The sequence below is a fragment of the Brachypodium distachyon genome, chromosome 3, assembly GCF_000005505.3.
Source record: "Brachypodium distachyon strain Bd21 chromosome 3, Brachypodium_distachyon_v3.0, whole genome shotgun sequence".
NCBI classification, from domain to species: Eukaryota; Viridiplantae; Streptophyta; class Magnoliopsida; order Poales; family Poaceae; genus Brachypodium; species Brachypodium distachyon.
The window spans coordinates 4,227,015-4,245,648 of NC_016133.3; the positions used below are offsets into that span (position 1 = coordinate 4,227,015).

At 45.2% G+C, this 18,634-nt stretch overlaps 3 protein-coding genes and 1 long non-coding RNA gene across 6 annotated transcripts; 3 read left to right on the forward strand and 1 right to left on the reverse strand.

Annotated features, from left to right (window-relative positions):
• The first annotated feature begins 498 nt into the window (after positions 1-498).
• On the forward strand, positions 499-4,201 carry LOC112271456 (ubiquitin receptor RAD23b-like). 2 transcript variants are annotated; one of them, XM_024460563.1, is made up of 7 exons: positions 499-713; positions 1,485-1,546; positions 1,845-1,976; positions 2,061-2,126; positions 2,786-2,833; positions 2,913-3,022; positions 3,791-4,201. In XM_024460563.1, exons 1-7 carry the CDS (start codon positions 635-637, stop codon positions 3,870-3,872), a joined length of 579 nt encoding a protein of 192 aa, XP_024316331.1. In that variant the 5' UTR covers positions 499-634; the 3' UTR covers positions 3,873-4,201. The 2 variants fall into 2 exon arrangements, with proteins under 2 accessions (XP_024316331.1, XP_024316332.1); XM_024460564.1 differs by lacking the exons at positions 499-713; positions 1,485-1,546 and adding an exon at positions 1,553-1,761.
• A 2,416-nt stretch (positions 4,202-6,617) lies between these two features.
• On the forward strand, positions 6,618-10,983 carry LOC100833699 (heptahelical transmembrane protein ADIPOR2). Of its 2 annotated transcripts, none has more exons than XM_014901718.2 (4): positions 6,618-7,293; positions 7,483-7,572; positions 8,510-8,555; positions 10,013-10,983. In XM_014901718.2, exons 1-4 carry the CDS (start codon positions 7,001-7,003, stop codon positions 10,589-10,591), a joined length of 1,008 nt encoding a protein of 335 aa, XP_014757204.1. In that variant the 5' UTR covers positions 6,618-7,000; the 3' UTR covers positions 10,592-10,983. The 2 variants fall into 2 exon arrangements, with proteins under 2 accessions (XP_014757204.1, XP_003571019.3); XM_003570971.4 differs by having other exon boundaries at positions 6,754-7,293; positions 10,038-10,983.
• A 23-nt stretch (positions 10,984-11,006) lies between these two features.
• Positions 11,007-13,658, reverse strand: LOC104583950. Its single transcript, XR_002964288.1, has 3 exons — positions 13,450-13,658; positions 11,745-11,866; positions 11,007-11,536 (listed from the first exon to the last, which is right to left on the reverse strand). It is a non-coding gene; the product is annotated as an uncharacterized LOC104583950 (long non-coding RNA).
• A 1-nt stretch (position 13,659) lies between these two features.
• Positions 13,660-18,188, forward strand: LOC100836461. The gene is made up of 4 exons (XM_003570613.4): positions 13,660-13,820; positions 13,917-15,537; positions 16,474-17,185; positions 17,337-18,188. The coding sequence occupies exons 2-4, from the start codon at positions 13,968-13,970 to the stop codon at positions 17,941-17,943; spliced, it is 2,889 nt and encodes a 962-aa protein (XP_003570661.1). The 5' UTR covers positions 13,660-13,820; positions 13,917-13,967; the 3' UTR covers positions 17,944-18,188.
• Positions 18,189-18,634: the final 446 nt, after the last annotated feature.

Here is an 18,634-nt window from a genome sequence, read left to right on the forward strand (position 1 = left end):
TGTCATATTTTCTATTTTCCCCACCAGGGTTTTTTAGATAATATACAAGACATATTTATTGTCGACATAATTCAATATGAATTATCGAGAGTCAATATTCAAAATATGTTATACCATTTTCTCCTTAGTTTGCCCATTGGGTTTTTAAAAAAAGTTTTCATAACATATCAATATTATTATTATTTCCTCAATATTTTTCTCATAGGGTTTTTGGAGGAAATTACAACATTACAAGATTCCATGATGATTTAAGAATATACAAGTCAAAGTCAAAGAAGCAAATTGATCAACGGGGAGCGTTGAGAATAATATATGATCAATTAGTTTAATTATTAGTTAATTAAATAGACAGTTATTTGTAACCGCTCCAAAACTTGGGACACGAAGGCAAAAGTTTGAGACACCAATACATGTAACCCTGTATAAATATCATCTATCAATCAACACTGCGACCCCGTCGTCCACTCGTCCTATATAAATAACCAAGACACGCTCGACACGAGCTGAGCTATCGGCAGAAACGGAGGCGCCCGGTAGACACATCACCACACTGTTCTCTCTTGTGCCTCTGCGCGCCATAGGGAGGCTAGCTCTTGAGCTTAATTCGCCAATCGACGTCGCCGCCGTCTCGGCCATGGCGTGGTGGCGCGAGAGGGTGGTCGCGCCGGTGCGCCGGGCGTGGCGGGCCGTGGCGCGGCGGGCGCGCAAGAACAGTAAGCCGCCTCCGTCTCTGAAATTCTGAACCGCTTCGTTGTGTTTACCTTTGGATTCTTGGTCCAACTAATTAAACAGCCCTTTAATTAGGAAAAAAGGATCGTTGCAATTTGTGAAATGAGATGCCCGTGTTGTTTGATGCGCTCCTTGTTTTATATCACTGCTGCTGTTGTAGTGCCAAAAACATAGTAGTGCCCCCTCCGTTTTAAATCATAGCATGTTTTATCTCTGTCCTAAGTCAAAAAAAGTTTAGATTGGACCAAGGTTATAGAAAAATGTTACTGACATCCATCATATCAAATAAGTATATAAGAAGATATATATCATGATGTATTTAGTAAAACTAATTTAGTGTTGTAGATGTTGCTAGAATTTTATACGGACTATATATTTAGTGTAGCAAAAGATTATCTTATACTAATTTGGAACATAGGAAATACTACTATATAAGTGTAGCAAAAGAACGGGTCCATGTTTGAGCAGAAAAAGTGAAAGCAAAGGCGAACACTACAATGCTACTAAGTATCCTACAAACCTATGCTGCCTTTGCTTCCTACGGCCTATTTGGACATATACATATGCATCAACAGCCTTGGACAAAACCACTTTGTAAATTGCTAGGGTTGAATCCTTCTTTGGTTATTCTTCTTATTATTGTTTTTTGCTAGCCGCTTGTCATCTTGTTGTCGTACAGAACCAACATTTTCTCTTGTATATGCAAATTAAGTATTGAACAACACTCACCATTTTTGTTCACAAATGGGGTGCAGGGAGCACAGGAGTCGTGGACCTACACAGGGACATCCAGACCTGTGGATACGACGATGTTCAGGTGATGTGGAACATGCGGATTTGTTCCTTTTTGTCAGGACCCCTTTGAACACAGTTGATCATGTGGCATCAGATTTGCTGTCAGGAAGCAATCTCGACACAATGATTAATCAGATAATGGAAATGGGGGGTGGCAGTTGGGACAGAGATAAAGTCCAAAGAGCTCTCCGTGCTGCTTATAACAATCCAGAGCGTGCAGTTGACTATCTGTATTCTGTGTGTATTTGTTTTTATCCTTGTAAGTTCTGAATTCGGATCTATTTTCTGATGCTAATAGATGATATTTGTTTCCCAAACAGGGTATTCCAGTGACAGCTGAAGTTGCTGTTCCGGTGGTTCCCCAAGGGGCAAACTCAACTGATGCAACTCCTCCTGGAGTAACCGGCCTGTCTGGAATCCCAAACACAGCACCATTAAGCCTTTTTCCACAGGTTTATTAGCCACCTTTTGTTTGTGCGGTACCATTGCAGCGTTGCCTATTTGAGCATCCACTGACTAATGGAATGGTGTGGCAGTGGGCTTCTAATGCTGGAGGTGCAGCTGGTGGTGGATCACTTGATTTCCTTAGAAATAACCAACAGGTTCTCATCTTGTCAATTACTTATCTCTCTTTTGTTTTCTTTGGTTTCCCCCGAAGAATAAAACAATGTACTGAACAACCATTGATGATATGATGTAGTAGTAAGAGGGGCAACACTTGTGTTTGAAGTGTGAGCATATAATTTGCTGTCTTAATGATGGTAACCAGCCAGAACCTCCACTACTATTAGGGGTTTTCACACCAAAAGTGGGCAATGCTCCATTTAGTAGAGTATAAAAAATTGTTTTAATGAATTTACGCAAGTGTCGTTATTACTGATAATCTGGGATCATGTGATAATCAACAAAAATATTAATGTCGCTGTTTGCATGAATGACAGTTTGTCAATGGAACTTGCACTAGTAGAAAAGGATGTTGGCCTGACATATTTTATGTCTGATCTTTTGTTGGTTTTCCTATGGTCAATTGTATACTATCATAATGTGCTAGAGCAGCCCTGACACAATTTGGTTTTACCATCACCTTAGTGAAACTTCCTGTTACCCTTTTATTCAACAGATAGTACCTATTTCCATGCAAACTAAGGATGGTTCATGAATCCCCGTTCTCTTTATATTGATCGAATGAAGTTTCTACCCTATTATGTTATTCTATCGTCGAAGTAATAATAGTATAACACCATTATCTTATTATTTGCAGTTTCAAGCACTTCGGGAAATGGTCCATACAAACCCACAAATTTTGCAGGTTTTCTGTTCTTGTTTGGATTTTATGCTATGCTTCATGCAATCTTCTGTCTAAACTTTTATCTGGTGTTGCGTTACAGCCTATGCTCCAGGAATTGGGCAGGGTGGATCCCCAACTTCTGAGGTTGATTCAGGAAAATAGTGACGAGTTCTTTGGGTTACCAAATGAGAACTTTGACGCAGGCGATGGGTAAGCTTTGTTTGGTTTGTTGATTATTTTTTCTGGTTCATTTGAATAGACTATAAGATTTGCTAGCGCTAATTTTTCTTTCTTAATTATATAGACTTGAATTTTATCAATCTGTTCTGTCTGCTCCACTTCCACTTGCCTTGGTGTAGATTCTGTGGCCGGTCGTTTTGATTGGACTTCGTCCGATCTTGTTGACTTACTCCCTCCATTCCACAATACAATACATATAGATTTGTGCACTTGGACCAAGGCATCTCTTTTTTCTAGTGCCTGACCATTCATATTGGGTTAATAATAAATGGATGTGAGTAGTTATTGGCCGGGTGCAGGTATCAATAGAAAAATGAGGTGTACTGTGGAACAAATGAGAAAAATCTATATGCGTTGTATTTTTTTAGGGAATATATGTGTTGTATTGTGGAATGGAGGGAGTATCACTGTCAATTTGGTTTTTGTTCAGTCCTATTTCATACCAGCAATATATTCAGTTGTCACTTGTCAGGCTTGCATGGGACTCCATTTGTCAGTGTTTCGTGTATGGCGTATATTTTGCTAATATCTGAATATAACATGACTGGCATTAGCAAAAAAAGACTAGTCCTTAAAGAACACGTGTGCTGCTTTATCGTATAATATTTATTAGCCGCTGCAATCGTTCAACCTGTACTTCCATGTTCTTTGGTTGATTGACAATATATCACGGTGCTTCTTTCTCATAGTATTTATACAACGATGTATCTAATTAACATACTTGTCTGATATTACCAGGCGGCGGAAGCGACGGAGGGGCAGCGGGGGCGGACGGGCAACGGCGGCGGACAAATGGGCGGCGGCGGTGGGATGGGATTAACCCTAACCGCCCGCCTCCCCAACAACCGCCCCGCCTCCTCAGTCCCTTAACGGGCCGGCCGAAAGGCCCAGGCCCATCCCGCCCGAAGCCCCTACTGCGCGCGCCCTCCCCACTGGATAAGGCCATTTTGCAGAAAAGTCCAGAAATTTCGGCTATTTGCGATTTGGTCCTTGTATCTATCTGAATAGTTGTATTTTACATACCTATAGGTCCCTGCACTTATGTTTATTTAGATTCCAGTGGTTTTTAGGATATATTCCTACTAAATACATATTCTTATGTAAATGTCAATGTAAATTTTGTCGTGTTCAATGTGTTTGTATTATTTACATCCCCTATTACATGTGATATTTACACTTTGCAATTGAGATCTTTATCTTTTGCATTTTTTTGAGAGTTTTGCTTCAACAATTAAGTCCCAAAAAGGCACCAAAAATGCCCATAATTGACTTGATTCAAGAAAAATCTACATTCGTGATAAACAAAATTATCACCATGTGACTATCTCAATTTAATATATACGAATCACGAGGTACTATAGACTTTCAATAACGGTAAAATGATATAATTGCGTTGAATGTTCCGTGGGAACATACACCTTATTGAAAGCAACGAATAATTTCACCTAGTAATGAGAGGTCTACATTGTGTGCATACGCACAATGACTACCTTCACCGTGCTCTTCTAATATTAAATAACACAAGGTGCCACAGCCTTTCAATTACGGTAAAACGATATAATTGCGTTGAATGTTCCGTGGGAACATACACCTTATTGAAAACAGCGTATAATTTCGCGTAGTACTGAGAGGTCTACATTGTGTAAAAACGCACAATGACTACCTTCACCGTGCTCTTCTAATATTAAATAACACAAGGTGCTACAACCTTTCAATAACGGTAAAACGATATAATTGCGTTGAATGTTCCGTGGGAACATACACCTTATTGAAAGCAACGAATTATTTCGCGTAGAACGAAGAGATCTACACCAAGAAATTGGTGATTATCTTCAAAGTGTTATTTTGAGGTCTACACTATATGAATTTAACATTGATTAAATTTCATGCATTTTATTGCAATTTACTTACAACAATGACCATAATATTTTAATCCTAAAAAGCGTCTAAATACATGTAATATTTCGACAAGAATTATGAAACGGAGGGAGTATATTACAACTCATAAAAAGGCAAAAGGCTAATAAAATATACGGTTCTCCTAGCATGTCACTGGCGCACCACCCAAATCGGTTAGAATTCCGGTGCGACCATCACCAGCATGTCGTGCCTAAACTCTAAAGACGTCATTGCATCCGTATGCTTGAATTATAACCTGCAAAATTGGAAGCTTTTCTCTTATTGAAAACCATATCATTCTGCAATTCCAAATCGACGGACAAATCGCGTAATAGCCAACAAAAATGAGCGATTGAAGTGATTTGACCAGCCCTAGGTGCCAAGGACCAAATATATTCGTGACACGACTAGGATAAGGTAAATTGAAAGTCACGGAAACAACCCGGCATGCTAACGTTGCCGTTGGACATAGGTTTTCAAGGCCAAGGTGCACATAACTTAAAGTTACGCCAACGAAAAACAACCTTTAATTGCTTAATGCAAGACACAAGTCTTAGCCACGTAATACAAGACAAGTTGTGGAAATTTGTATTGAAATGTACTCCGATCCCTCCATTCCTAAAAATAAGGAGTATTTTGTTTCCTTTGACCGATCATTTGACCGAGTATTACTTCATTAGCTTGTGATTTGCGTGATACAAATCGTAACCAGAAACCAATATTGTTGAATACGAATGCAATGATATCAATTTTATTTCACAAAAAATGTATATTAATAGACTAATTGTTGATCGATGGCTCGGTCAAGGGAACAAAATATGCCCTTAAAAAAAGTAGTATATGATAACTATATTTTAAAGATGAAAACTGAGCCGCCCTTGGGACCGATTGGCAGAGACATGACAAATATTTTCCTTGGAGCATACTATTAGATACCACTAAACAGTTATCTAAAGATGCTCATAAAAACATGTGGATTATCTTTCATTTGGTATGCATTTGTAAGCAATTAATTCTTGCATGCCTTAAAATTATACGATAATTAATTCCAATTATTGGAATGATGGAAAACGACTATTCTTTTAGTCGGTAATCATTTCAATTAAGAGTCATCAGTCTTCTCTCTTTTCCTCCAAAAAATTCTTCTCTCTCAACCGACTTAGCAAGAATCCACATGCATATCTGACACGCCTTAAAATTAAGAATAACTTTGACATTTGATACTCGAAACAATAACCACGGGAGGATATTTCACCATGCTGTGCCATGACTTGTAACCTTTAGCACGGTCCGGATGGAATGGCACCAATTGTATGTAAAAAAAATTAGGAGGTCAGTCGATTTTGAAATGTTTATCTCCGAGTCGGCAACTGTAGCCATTTGATAAAGATTTTCTCATCCTCTGTATTTGCGTGAATCTTGCACCAATCTTAATGATTTGACAGACGGTTGCTAATGTCGATGTAGAGATAGTTATTTCTCGGTCACATTAAAAATAGCAAAACCATTTTTTTTTTGCAAACATACTAGCACGAAAGCTTAAAATGAGAAATTCGCTAAATGCGAGACAAGTTACGCTTTTCTTTTCTCTCATGGAACATATTATTATGCCCCGCAATCAACTAAAAAGAGGTGTATTTATGACCGGTATGCACATTTTAGAAATGAAAATGGACCGGGCAACCTTGGGATCGATCGGGAACGGAAGTCAGCAAATCAATATCTTGGCTTCTCCTTCTCGTTGAAACCTGACGGTTAGCCGAGTCCCCACGCCAAAGTCCAAAACGCCCCTCTCCATACCATTCGACGAGCGCAAGGAAAAAAAAAAGATAGCGACAAGCGTGCGCGTCAGAGGAAATCCATGTGGGTGGCTCGCCCTCCCCTGCCATCACCTCAGCACCACACCCCCGCGCCGCGCGCTCCCCGCCAAGATTCGCCTCGTCTCCTCCCCCCTATAACGCCACCTCGGCTCCTCCTCTCCCCGCACGAGCCGCTCGCGCAGAGAGAGATAGAGAGAGAGGGGCACCACCGGGTGGTCCATCGCATCGCATGGGAGCGCGGTCGGGGGCGGCGGCGGCGGCGGCGGCGGCGAGGCGGAGCGGGAAGAAGGCGGAGGCGGCATCGGCGTCGTCGGCCATGGCGCCGGTGGGTGGGGTGGAGTCGGCGGCGGCGGCGGCGGGGGGACGGAGCAGGAGGCCGCCGCGGCTGGTCGGGTACGAGGAGCTCCCGGAGTTCCTCAAGGACAACGAGTACATCCGCGGCCACTACCGCGCCGAGTGGCCCCTCCGCGACGCGCTCCTCAGCGCCTTCGCCTGGCACAACGAGACGCTCAACGTCTGGACGTGCGTTTAATTTCTTCCCCCAATCCACATCCAATCCATACATATCAATTCGTCTTCCTCCCGATTCATTTTAATCCATCGATCGATCGATCGATCGACTCCGCCTGCCGACCGGCTGTGGATTGATTGGTTGGTTGCTCGATCGGACGATTGACTCTGTTTCCCGTGGTGATTGATTTCCTTCCGCAGGCATTTGGGAGGGTTCCTGCTGTTCCTGGCGCTCGCCGTCGCCGGAGGAGGCAAGGAGGCGGCCCACGAAGTCGCCCCGGGGATCATGAGGTATGTATATACGTACACACCGCACGATCGACTCCTCTTGAACTTTTTATTTTCTGCTGTTTTTTTTGGCAGTTCAATTTAAGTACAGTAATGCTATTATTGTCTAATCCTGCTACTAGTAATACCAAGTGATTTGTCTCTTCCGCTCTTCTGCGTGATTAGCGGGGACGCAAGCTTGAAAGCGTCTTCCAAAATTTGCCACGGCACCCCTTCTAAATTGTGTTTATTCCCTTTCTTTCTACCGTGGTATAGTACTAGTAAAACAACCAAATAATTGACACGCACAGAGATATCCTTTGAGAGCAATTTAGCACGCAACCGGCTCACGCCGGACATGTGGTATGTGCGCGTGCTAAAACAAACTCATCTTAGATCGCGTGTCCACTGCAAACTCTAAAAATCCAAAGCAACAAGCTTAGGCATGCATTCCATCGCTTAACGTGTGCACATGCATTTGTGTGTAATCACCCATTTATGATTAGTGACACTCTACATTCTGCATTGACAATCATCAATCATTGATGCTCCAACTCGACAGATGCAAGCGTGTACGTACGTTGCATAATTGTCCCGTGAGAATTTTGCTGCATATGCTGCCCATGTGACACGAGAGCCAGACGAATGAGGTTCGGGAGCAAGGACATAATCCGTTTGGTCTGGGTGCATTATCCGCCTCACACTTTTTATCTACATGTCGACATGCATGCAAAGTTGTACTTTGCAAACCCAATGCTGGCTTTCGTTCGTTGGTTCGTGGAAATTCCGAATTTACTGGGGTTTCTGATGGGAACATACACGAGATTTGTGTGAGATGGGGTCTTCTTTCTCTTGATATTCTTCTTCCACCCAACGAGGCGCCATGCTAGTAGTGTACCACTACTTATGTTTATATTATGCAAAGGCTCTTCAATTCTGTGCCATTCTTTTTTCCTCGCAGATTTGTGGTGGGATCAGCTAATTCTTCATGGAAGAGCGATCACTCGGTACGCATCTCAGAAACCTATTATAGCACTTTTTCAGTCATAGTTCCCAAGATTCTGGGACAGATGGTCCTAGATTGGATGATTAGTTTAATTAGGCGAGTTCTACCGCCCAGAATAATAGAATATAGTTTATTCAGATAAGAGTACTAAACATGATTAAACCAGTGATTATGCAATATACTATAGTAGAGCCCACACCACAGAAGGCGACATGGATGGGCAGCTGTATATATGAGCTGCCCACATGATTGTAGTACGAGCGACTATGTACATTATGCCTTCAGACAACACTGAATTGCCGATGAGTTAATTTTAACCAGAGTATGTCCCGTCCAATTTGTACTTCAGGCATATTTTGACTGGGTATGGGTAATTAAGGTTCCGTTTGTACATACATTAACTATACTCTGCAAAACTTATTTTATAACTAGTTACAGAGGAAAACACAGAAAAGCAAGAAACAAAACAGTTATCCAAACAATAAATAGCATGCGAAGAGATAAAACAAACGGTGTATAGAAATCCACTGTAATGTCAAACGGAATGGCCGGTGAGTCGGCAAGATTATGTCCTACGTATCCTTGCACTTTGTAAACCAACTCAGAATCGTTAGCCGTGGAATTAGTTAAGTTAAACCAAAGAATTGCGTGCCTCTATTTTATAAGGCGTATTCGTACCACGCACATAGATTAAGAAACCTTGAGGGTTGAGAAAGTCAACCAGTAAAATGACTAAATTACTTTCCACTAAGTTGTTCCAAATTGTGAAAACCAAATAATTTGTTCGGGTTCTTAAAAGGATCACGACACAAGCTATAGGAGAGAAGCGGCACAATAGCATTAACAAAGCCTTGCAGTCTTCAAGTGGACTTTAAAAAGAAAAAAGAAAACCATTTTCCTGTAAAGAGTGAACGCAGAAGAGATGACAAAAATAAGCCAGGGTCGTTTTCGTTCAGTAGAAATCGCACCAGGACACGACACTCACGCAAGTCCTTTCATGAATCCCGATCGCTGTCCGGGTCGATAGTAACCAGACCAACCGACCAAAACCAAAGCATCCACGTGTAGCTTTGTAGTCTTTCGAGGCTGTTGAATTTCCGCTAGCTGCAACGTAACATCTCGTGGTCGTACTCTCTTCTTTCAGAAACAGAAACAAACGCGACATCGTTTGCAACGTTCTCACGTTTGCTTCTGATGACGATTCGACCGATTCCCTGATGGCTAGTCTTTGCCCAGTTTGGTGACCCGTTGAGCAGACAAGACCAAGTGGCAAATCTTTCCTAGTCATCCAGCCCGCGACGAATCTGTCCGGGTCATTCCTCGCGTCAACATCGATTAATTTCTTGTAGATGCCAAACTGCCATTTCGATCAGCCCCGCAAAAAAAAACAATCTAATCTAACTCTCTGTAATCACGGGATTTGGCAGTATGAGATTAGCACTGATGCATGATGTTTAGTTTGTGTTTTTTGGATGTGGTGCAGGGCCTGGCGGGGAGCGCGCACGGCGAGGCGGCGGCATCGGCGGAGCTGGGCGTGCCGCGGTGGCCGCGGATGGTGTTCCTGGTGGGCGCCATGGCGTGCCTGGCCACGAGCAGCGCGGCGCACCTGCTGGCCTGCCACTCGCGCCGCGCCACGGTCGTCTTCTGGCAGCTGGACTACGCGGGCATCTCCGTCATGATCGTCGCCTCCTTCGTCCCGCCCGTCTACTACGCCTTCCTCTGCCACCGCGCCGCGCGCGTCGCCTACCTCTCCGCCATCGCCGCCCTGGGCGCGCTCGTCGTGGCCGTGCTGCTCTCGCCGTCCTGCTCCTCGCCGCGGTACCGCCGGCTGCGTGCCGCGCTGTTCCTCGCAATGGGCTTGTCCGGTGTCGTCCCGGCGTTGCACGCTCTCTGGATCAACTGGGGCCACGCCGCGTGCTACCTCGCGCTCGGGCTCGAGGTGGCCATGGGGCTGGCGTACGCCGTCGGGGCCTGGTTCTATGTCAGCCGTGTCCCGGAGAAGTGGCGTCCCGGCGTGTTCGATGTCGTCGGGCATAGCCACCAGATCTTCCATGTGTTCGTGCTCGTCGGCGCCGTCACGCATTATGTTGCCGTCGCCGTGCTGCTCGACTGGCGGGAGAAGGTCGCCGTGGCTTGCGGCGGCACGACGCCGTGATGAGAGGCGACCGAGGCGGCTTGATTGTTTGTTGGATGGAGAACAGACCGGCTTGATTGTTTGAGGATCGTCATTCCAAGGGAGTAGTCAGTGAGTGAGTGAGCTCTAGCAACTAGCAAATGTGCATTAGAAGGCATAGTGTGGACTGTGGAACTGTGAACTTTAATGGTCTGACATGCGATACAATTGATGAGATTGCACCACCTATTGGTGTACCCAGATTCCGTTCGAATTTGGAAGAAGAATCAAATACACTATGAGTTGAGCAAATCAAGGTGAAATGCTGCAACATTCCTACTGTGTGATTTGCATCTCATCGTGGGAAATAAGCATAACAAGTGAACAAACAGACTGCTCGCACATTTTGTTGGACCTCACACACATGGCCTAAATCACCACTATTCCATTCAGTGGTGTATATGTAAAAAAAACAATGCTCCCTCTGTCCCAGAATAAGAGATGTGGATTTGACAAATCCAAGTCAGTTATTTTGGACGGTGAGAGCAGATGATATGGTAGAACTTGTCGTGCGTAGTAGCACTAACTTGCTAGCAAGCATCATGGGATATCATTTTGCATAGACGCCACCTGGATAGCCCTGTCCAACATTGTTGACATATTGCACATCTTCAGATGCAGCAGAGTCTGGTCCTAGCCGGTGCCCGTTACCCATTGGCGGGCTGGGTTCCCCTGCACGCGATCCTGTGAAAACGCCCCAACTCAAATGGTTTGCATGGTCAGACATGACTCTGAGGCCAATATCCCATCGGAGCAAACTTTTGACCAGCATGGGCGAAGTGTAGCCACCAGTGTCCATCATGTTTACTCTGTAAAATGTTTCAAGTATCCTTGTTAAATGGAGAAACTAAATTGTATTAACATAGGCTCTACATTAGTAACTAAATTTTCATCCGATCAATATAATGCAATGGAGAGATGAAAATCAGAATTCCCAGGTGACCGATAAAAACAATAAATCAAATTGTTGAATATTCAAAATAGTTGTTAAATATTGGAAGAAAGTAGAAATGTTACCTTGAATATCTTGATTGAGATCTTACTTCGCCCCTTTTGAGGAAATCAGACTGCGCAAACTTCATTGGTACAAACCCAGCACATTTCAAGTCAAGACACCCCGTTGATTTGTATCCATCAGCCTGACATTCCCATTAAAATCTCAGGATATATAAATTATAAATTAGGGACGTCTAATTTAAACGCCCTATTGTTGTGCCGTGAATATGAAAAGAAATTCCAACAACCTAACTTTTTTTGGGACAAAATAAGCGGTGTTGCTCTGATCCATAATAAATTCCAACAATTTTAGAGCTCAGCTAAATATTTAAAAAAGAAATTATCATGTATGATTATCATATTACATTATGCCCTAGACATTCATGAATAAACAAGTAGTATAAGTTAAACACAATGACTAAAATATGGTAAGTTTATTACATACGGTCCATCGTAAATTTTTCAATACTAAATTAGCTAGGTTAGATCGCCCAATCCACTGGTCTTCCCAAAATTTGATGTTAGAACCATCACCAATTTTTCACATATATCCCATCTTTGCTGCTTGAGATGCCCACAACACCCATTTCCAGAATGGGCATGCTATGGTGTCAGAGTAGGCAAAGATGTCTGGAGAAACAACATCATATTTGATATCAATTATTTTCTTCCACAGTTTGTGAGAGTCCAAGTTATATCTCTTGATCCAGCTGGCCAGGAGATAGATGTTGAGATCTCTCAAGCTGGGCAAGAACACGAGAGTTCACGGACGGAGAGGCCTGAGGAGGAACAACTTGAAGAGGAACCCCGTTAGGCTGGTGCAAACTGGTGGCCCCCGGCGGCGCCGGTGGCGCGAACAAAGACCTTGGCGACAAGGCGGAGGAGGAGCAGCGCGAGGGAGAGGAGCGCGAAGAGCGTCGTCGAGGTCACCGCCGCTGCTTCATGGCGCCGATTTCAGCGGGATCCAGTAATTTCAGGGTGCGCCCGAACAAAATTTCGGGCCGGGCCTTGCGGGCCCCACTTCTCTCGTCAGCGTCCGAGCCTGCATCCACCATACGTTAAAATCACGGCCGGCAGCAATTCAAGCCCATGACTCCATGAGTCCCCTCGTTTCACAAAGAAAAAGGGCCCGTGAGTCCCCTCGCTTCACAACAAAAAAAAGGCCCATGAGTCCCTTCCTTTGTACCAAGTCTTCTCGTGCGAAACGAAGCCGCTCTCACGCCGCCGTCGCTTTCCCGCCGCCGCCGCGGGAGAGGGAGGGGAGCAAAGCTCCACCGGCCCCACACGACACTCCGCCACCGCTCGATCCTCCGCCCCCGCTTCGATGGCCTCCGGCCCGTCCCGCCCCCGCTCGGACGGCCCCATCCGCCCCGCCCTCGCTCAGACGGCCTCACCCGCCCCGCCCTCGCTTGCTCCGACGGCCTCAGCCCTGACCCCTCCTCCTATAGCAGTAGGCCATCGATCTCCAGGCGTCAGAGGAGTCCAGCAGCAGAAGGTACCGTCTTTTTATTTTGTTGATTTTTGTGATGTGTTGTGCGATTGAAACTGAGTGACGTGTGACTATTTGAGCAAATTCTTGTTGACTGGGGCGTTGTGCTGTGCAATTTGGCAGGATTTTATTATTGTGCTATGTAATTAGTATTGTGCATTACCCGCAAAAAAATATATAGTATTGTGCATTCTCAAATCAAAGTGTTGTGCAATGGGAGAAATTGACCGGGGGTACCTCAAGTTTCAGAAATCCTGACCAAGCTTGGGTGTTCAAGTGGGAGTGGAGGAGGGGCGGCCGGCCGGCGGCGTCCTTTCCCCATGACTACGCTCCTGCCCGTTTGCCCGTATCTGTAGCAGACCGTTTCCGGTTTCCCTACCTGTTGGCTGTTTGGCTGTTGCTGGTCTGTGAGTACTTGCTGCCGTCCGATTGAAATGGACGGTGGATCAGGGACCCGGGGCACGCTGTGCCTTCACTCTGTGAAGACACTGGATACGCGCCCCTGCCTTATCCCCTTCCCGAGCGTTATCCCCTCTCCCGAGCCTCTCTCTCTTTCTCTCGCGCATTCTTTCTACGAGCAGCGGCGGCGGCGACAAGAATCTGACGAGGTAAGCCCAGACGACCCACAGGGGGTTGGAGCAGGGCGGCGCGGTTCTTGCCTCATTTTTGCTGAGCACTAAATGAGTTTCTGCCCTTGTACACAGTTTCTGAAGGAAATCAAGCTTCTGCTGATATAGTTTTCTCCTAGATTCAGTATGACGCCAGTGGTTCACTGCTCCGTTGGCAGTATCAGTCTGTTTCACATCGGCAGTTTCAGGCCCAGCCGAGAAACAAGGTTCCGTGCTTCCCAGAGGTATTCAAGAGCACACCACAGGCTGCTGCAGCCCCACACAGCCTTCAACTTGATCAGCATTCACAAAAGAAGCTGGTCCTCTGCCAACAGGCTGAGGACCTTGTCAGCAGCAGCTGTTGAGACTGATGTCGCAGTGGAGGGTTCGAGTCCATCTCTGTCCGGAGAAACTTCGGATGGAAGCTCTGAGGCCGCCGCACCTGCCACTAGCCCAGCTTCTTCCGCTCCCAAGCCAGGCCGTGGTGGCACACGCAAGAGCGAGATGCCGCCATTGAAGGATGATGATCTAGTTCCCGGTGCATCTTTTACTGGCAAAGTTAGGTCTATCAAGCCATTCGGAGTCTTCGTTGACATTGGAGCATACACCGAAGGTCTGGTTCATATCTCCCGAGTAAGTGACGGTTTTGTTGAAGATATATCTACTCTCTTCACTGTTGGGCAAGAGGTGTCGGTGAAGTTAGTGGAAGCAAATAAACAAACAAGGCGCATCTCCTTGACAATGCGGACAGGTGGAGATTATGTCAAGGAAGCACCTAAGGCTGCAAGCAGTGGGGGCAATCCAACCGCAGCTGCGCCAAGAAGCTCGCCAAGGCAAAAAAAGGATTTCAAGAAAATAGACGAGGCAAAGTATGCGCGAGGGCAGTCCCTTACTGGCACTGTGAAAAATACGACAAGAACAGGGTCATTTGTGACGCTGCCTGATGGAGATGAAGGATTCCTCCCAAGGGAGGAGGAAGCAGCAGCATTGTTCACCCTTATCGGACATTCTGCACTGGAAGTTGGTCAACAGGTAGAGGTGAAGGTATTGAATGTATCACGAGGCCAGGTCAACTTGACAATGAAGGGGGGAGAAGATGACGAAGATGAGTTGGTATCATTAAACACAGATCTGAAGCGGGGATGGTCCAGAGGGACCAATGCTTTTGAGTTAGCTTTCCGTAGGAGCAAGGAAATCTCTGCATTCTTGGATCAGCGGGAAACGATAACCGTTCCAGAAGCACAAACAACAGTTGATACTGGGGTAGAAAGTGAACAAAGCTTGGACAAGGAGACTGAAGCAAGCAAGGCTGAATCAGTTGAGACTGAGAGTTCAGTTGTGACTTCTGAGGATGATAGCATAGTTGATGACAAGCTCATTGAGCCTCTTTCTGCTACCGAAGTTAAAAGCAAAGAGGAGGATAGCTCTTCGACAGAAGCTGTCACCGGCACCATTGAGGACATCACCCCTGTTGATGAGGAAACTGGTGCTGAACTGTCTTCCAATGCGGCTGCAGAAGTCACTAGCGTGTCTTCAGTTCCAGAAGCTGAGGTTAAGCTTGATGAGCCTCAGGAATCAGTAGAAGATGTTCCTGTAACTGCAAGTAGTGAGTCCGTGGATAAAGAAGCTGCTGTAGAGACTGAGGAAGTAACAGCCTCGAGTGAAAAAACTACAGAGGTTTCTCCTGCTGGAGCCATAGAAGCAAGCACAACCACAGGTCAGCAGTAATTTTGTCGACCAGATCTTATCTGCAAAAGGCCCTGACATGTTGTAATTTTATCAGTCACATCCTGTCTGCAAAAGGCTCTTCAAGCAACTCTTCCCCTTACTAGGAAGAGTATTTAGGATAGATTGCATGTAAACTGTTCAAGCAACTCCGTTTGCAGGTTATTTTTACAGGTTTTCTTGTCATATTGTTCGCTACTTTGGTAAATGACCCAAGAATGAATGCACTTAAGTTTTGTCCTTTCTAGCTCGGAGGGTTAAATTGGTTGGTATAGTTTGGCTCTAGAGAATCATGTACAATCCAGATATCACCTCAACAGCCACCGTACAGTTTTGGACTATCGAGGATAAGTCTCAAGATGTTCTTTGGCTTGGTTTCAGTTTTGGGGGATCACATTAGGAGGCTTTCTTGTTCTTCTGCACTTGCTTAGTTTTGGTCTGATTTTCGTTTTGTATAAAGTGGCAACTATTTAGTCCTTCCAATTTGTCATTTTTAAGTTTGTTTTCTCGTATTTTCAAAATGACGTCAACAAGAGATTTCCTGAAAGTCACCTTTTTTTATGGGAAACTGTGGGGAAGGCCCCGACAGTACATAGAAAGTTATGTAACTGCGGCGAGTTAAATTAATAAAGTGATGGCCTGACCCAAATTTTAGTTTCAAGTACCAAATGGAATTTCTTCTAAAATGAGATACCAGAACATGGACCTAAAGCTTTTTGTGGGTGCCATGTAAATTAACAGGTGGACAAATGTTCTTTCTTAAAATTTCCAGTATTTACGACTTGCTTATTGTTTTCTCTTTTTTAATGGAATACTCTTTCCCACATTTTCTGTAGCACAGTTCACTACATATTGCACTTTATGTTGATATTTTGTTGTTAGAACAGCAGAAGAAAGACTTTGATGGTTCTTTTCTGCATATGTGCAGCAACTATTTCTCCTGCTCTTGTCAAGCAATTGCGTGATGCAACTGGAGCAGGCATGATGGACTGCAAAAAGGCTCTTGCTGAATCAGGGGCTGACATTGATAAAGCGCAAGAATTTCTCCGGAAGAAAGGGCTAGCAGCTGCTGACAAGAGAGCTGGAAGAGCCACTGCGGAGGGAAGAATTGGTTCTTACATACATGACAGCAGAATCGGTATCCTTATTGAATTGAACTGTGAGACTGACTTTGTATCCCGAGGTGACATCTTCAAGGAGTTGGTCGATGATCTTGCTATGCAAGCCGCTGCTTGCCCTCAAGTAAAGTACATTTCCATTGATGATGTCCCTGAGGAGGTCGTGAAGAAGGAGACAGAGTTGGAGATGCAGAGGGAGGACCTCTTGTCGAAGCCTGAGCAGATACGCTCAAAGATCGTCGAGGGCCGAGTGCAGAAGAGGCTTGGAGAATTTGCGTTGCTTGAACAACCATTCATCAAGAACGACAAGGTCACAACTGGTGAATGGGTGAAGCAAACTATTGCTACAATTGGAGAGAATATGAAGGTCAGGAGATTTGTTCGTTACAACCTTGGTGAAGGGTTGGAGAAAAAAAGCCAGGATTTTGCTGCTGAAGTTGCGGCTCAGACTGCCGCAAAGCCGCCGCCAGCTGCCCCTCTGAAGGATGACAAGCCTGAGGAAACAACAGAAACTGCAGAAAAGTAATTTCCCTCTCAAAACCTCGTCTTGCTTATATCTGCTGTTTATATATCTGGTGTGCGCAATATGTGCATCATAATGTGTTTACTGCCTACCCCACATCCCCTCTTAAAGTCAGCATTCAATCTATATTTGACATGCCTACGTTTTCAGGAAACCAACTGTGGCAATTTCAGCTGCTTTGGTAAAGCAACTTCGAGACGAAACTGGCGCGGGTATGATGGACTGCAAGAAAGCGCTGGCTGAGACTGGCGGTGACCTTCAGAGCGCCCAGGAGTTCCTCAGGAAAAAGGGCCTGTCTTCTGCAGACAAGAAGTCGTCTCGCCTAACTGCTGAAGGCCTGATTGGCTCATACATCCACGACAACCGCATAGGATGCATGATTGAAATAAACTCTGAGACCGACTTCGTGGCTCGCAATGAGAAGTTCAAGGAGCTGGTGAACGACCTCGCAATGCAAGTTGTGGCATGCCCGCTGGTTGAGTATGTCTCAGTGGAGGACATTCCAGAGAGTGTTGTCAGCAAGGAGAAGGAGCTCGAGATGCAGAGGGAGGACCTGCAGTCGAAACCTGAAAACATCAGAGAGAAGATCGTCGAAGGTCGGATATCAAAGAGGCTCGGAGTGATGGCCCTCTTGGAGCAGCCCTTCATCAAGGATGACAGCAAGACGGTGAAGGATCTTGTGAAGGAGACGATTGCTGGCCTGGGGGAGAACATCAAGGTACGGAGGTTTGTCCGGTACACCCTCGGCGAGAACTGATCGATGAGATAGTGACCTCCGTTATGATCCCTGACACACGGGGCCAGGCACATTTTGATTCACCATGGTGCATAGCTGTTACTAGTTTGTACTGAGTTCCATGTATACTTTTTGTCACCTGCTGTTGTCGTTTCTGGTTCCAAACAACACATTTTTTAGCACCCCTAAATGTAGATGAAGAGAGATCAATATATTGTCCATGAAAGCATTACGGCATATTAAGTCTAGATTTGGTTTCAGGTTAACCAGAGTTGTTGATGAAATCCATCGGTATTGATTTTACATTTTTTGTAATTGCTTGTACTATATGGAGACACATGTCTTATCTTTTCTACACCCCTAATAATAAAGAGAAGAGTGCTTCCTTGGTCGTCGTCCATCGGCCAAATTTGCAGTTTAGCCCTTTTAAATCAACCCGCTAGGCGCCGCATGTCCTGGCTAGCTATCCCCACGTTTGTGTTTTGCCCCTTTCGTTTTTTAAGAACTCAACCCGCAATCCAAAACAACGGTTCCCCGAGGGATAGCAGGGCGAGGGTGGCGGTTGCGGACGGGTGCCTGCGGGCGGCGACGCAGCAGGGTTGAATGGCTGGGTGCGATCCGGCTCGCGCAGACGAAGGTGATGAGCGGCTTGAGCTCGATGCTCACAGGGCGGAGCAGAATCGCGGGCCCTCGGGCTGGTCGGAGGCACACA

Bases quoted from the DNA above. Each gene is read 5' to 3' on its own strand.
- LOC100836461 (XM_003570613.4), top strand. From the start codon at position 13,968: ATGACGCCAGTGGTTCACTGCTCCGTTGGCAGTATCAGTCTGTTTCAC. The intron at 15,538-16,473 runs GTCAGCAGTAAT...GCATATGTGCAG, and splicing joins AGAAGCAAGCACAACCACAG to CAACTATTTCTCCTGCTCTT. The intron at 17,186-17,336 runs GTAATTTCCCTC...CTACGTTTTCAG, and splicing joins ACAACAGAAACTGCAGAAAA to GAAACCAACTGTGGCAATTT.
- LOC100833699 (XM_003570971.4), top strand. From the start codon at position 7,001: ATGGGAGCGCGGTCGGGGGCGGCGGCGGCGGCGGCGGCGGCGAGGCGG. The intron at 7,294-7,482 runs GTGCGTTTAATT...TTCCTTCCGCAG, and splicing joins GAGACGCTCAACGTCTGGAC to GCATTTGGGAGGGTTCCTGC. The intron at 8,556-10,037 runs GTACGCATCTCA...GATGTGGTGCAG, and splicing joins CATGGAAGAGCGATCACTCG to GGCCTGGCGGGGAGCGCGCA.
- LOC112271456 (XM_024460563.1), top strand. From the start codon at position 635: ATGGCGTGGTGGCGCGAGAGGGTGGTCGCGCCGGTGCGCCGGGCGTGG. The intron at 1,547-1,844 runs GTGATGTGGAAC...TTTCCCAAACAG, and splicing joins GTGGATACGACGATGTTCAG to GGTATTCCAGTGACAGCTGA. The intron at 3,023-3,790 runs GTAAGCTTTGTT...TGATATTACCAG, and splicing joins AACTTTGACGCAGGCGATGG to GCGGCGGAAGCGACGGAGGG.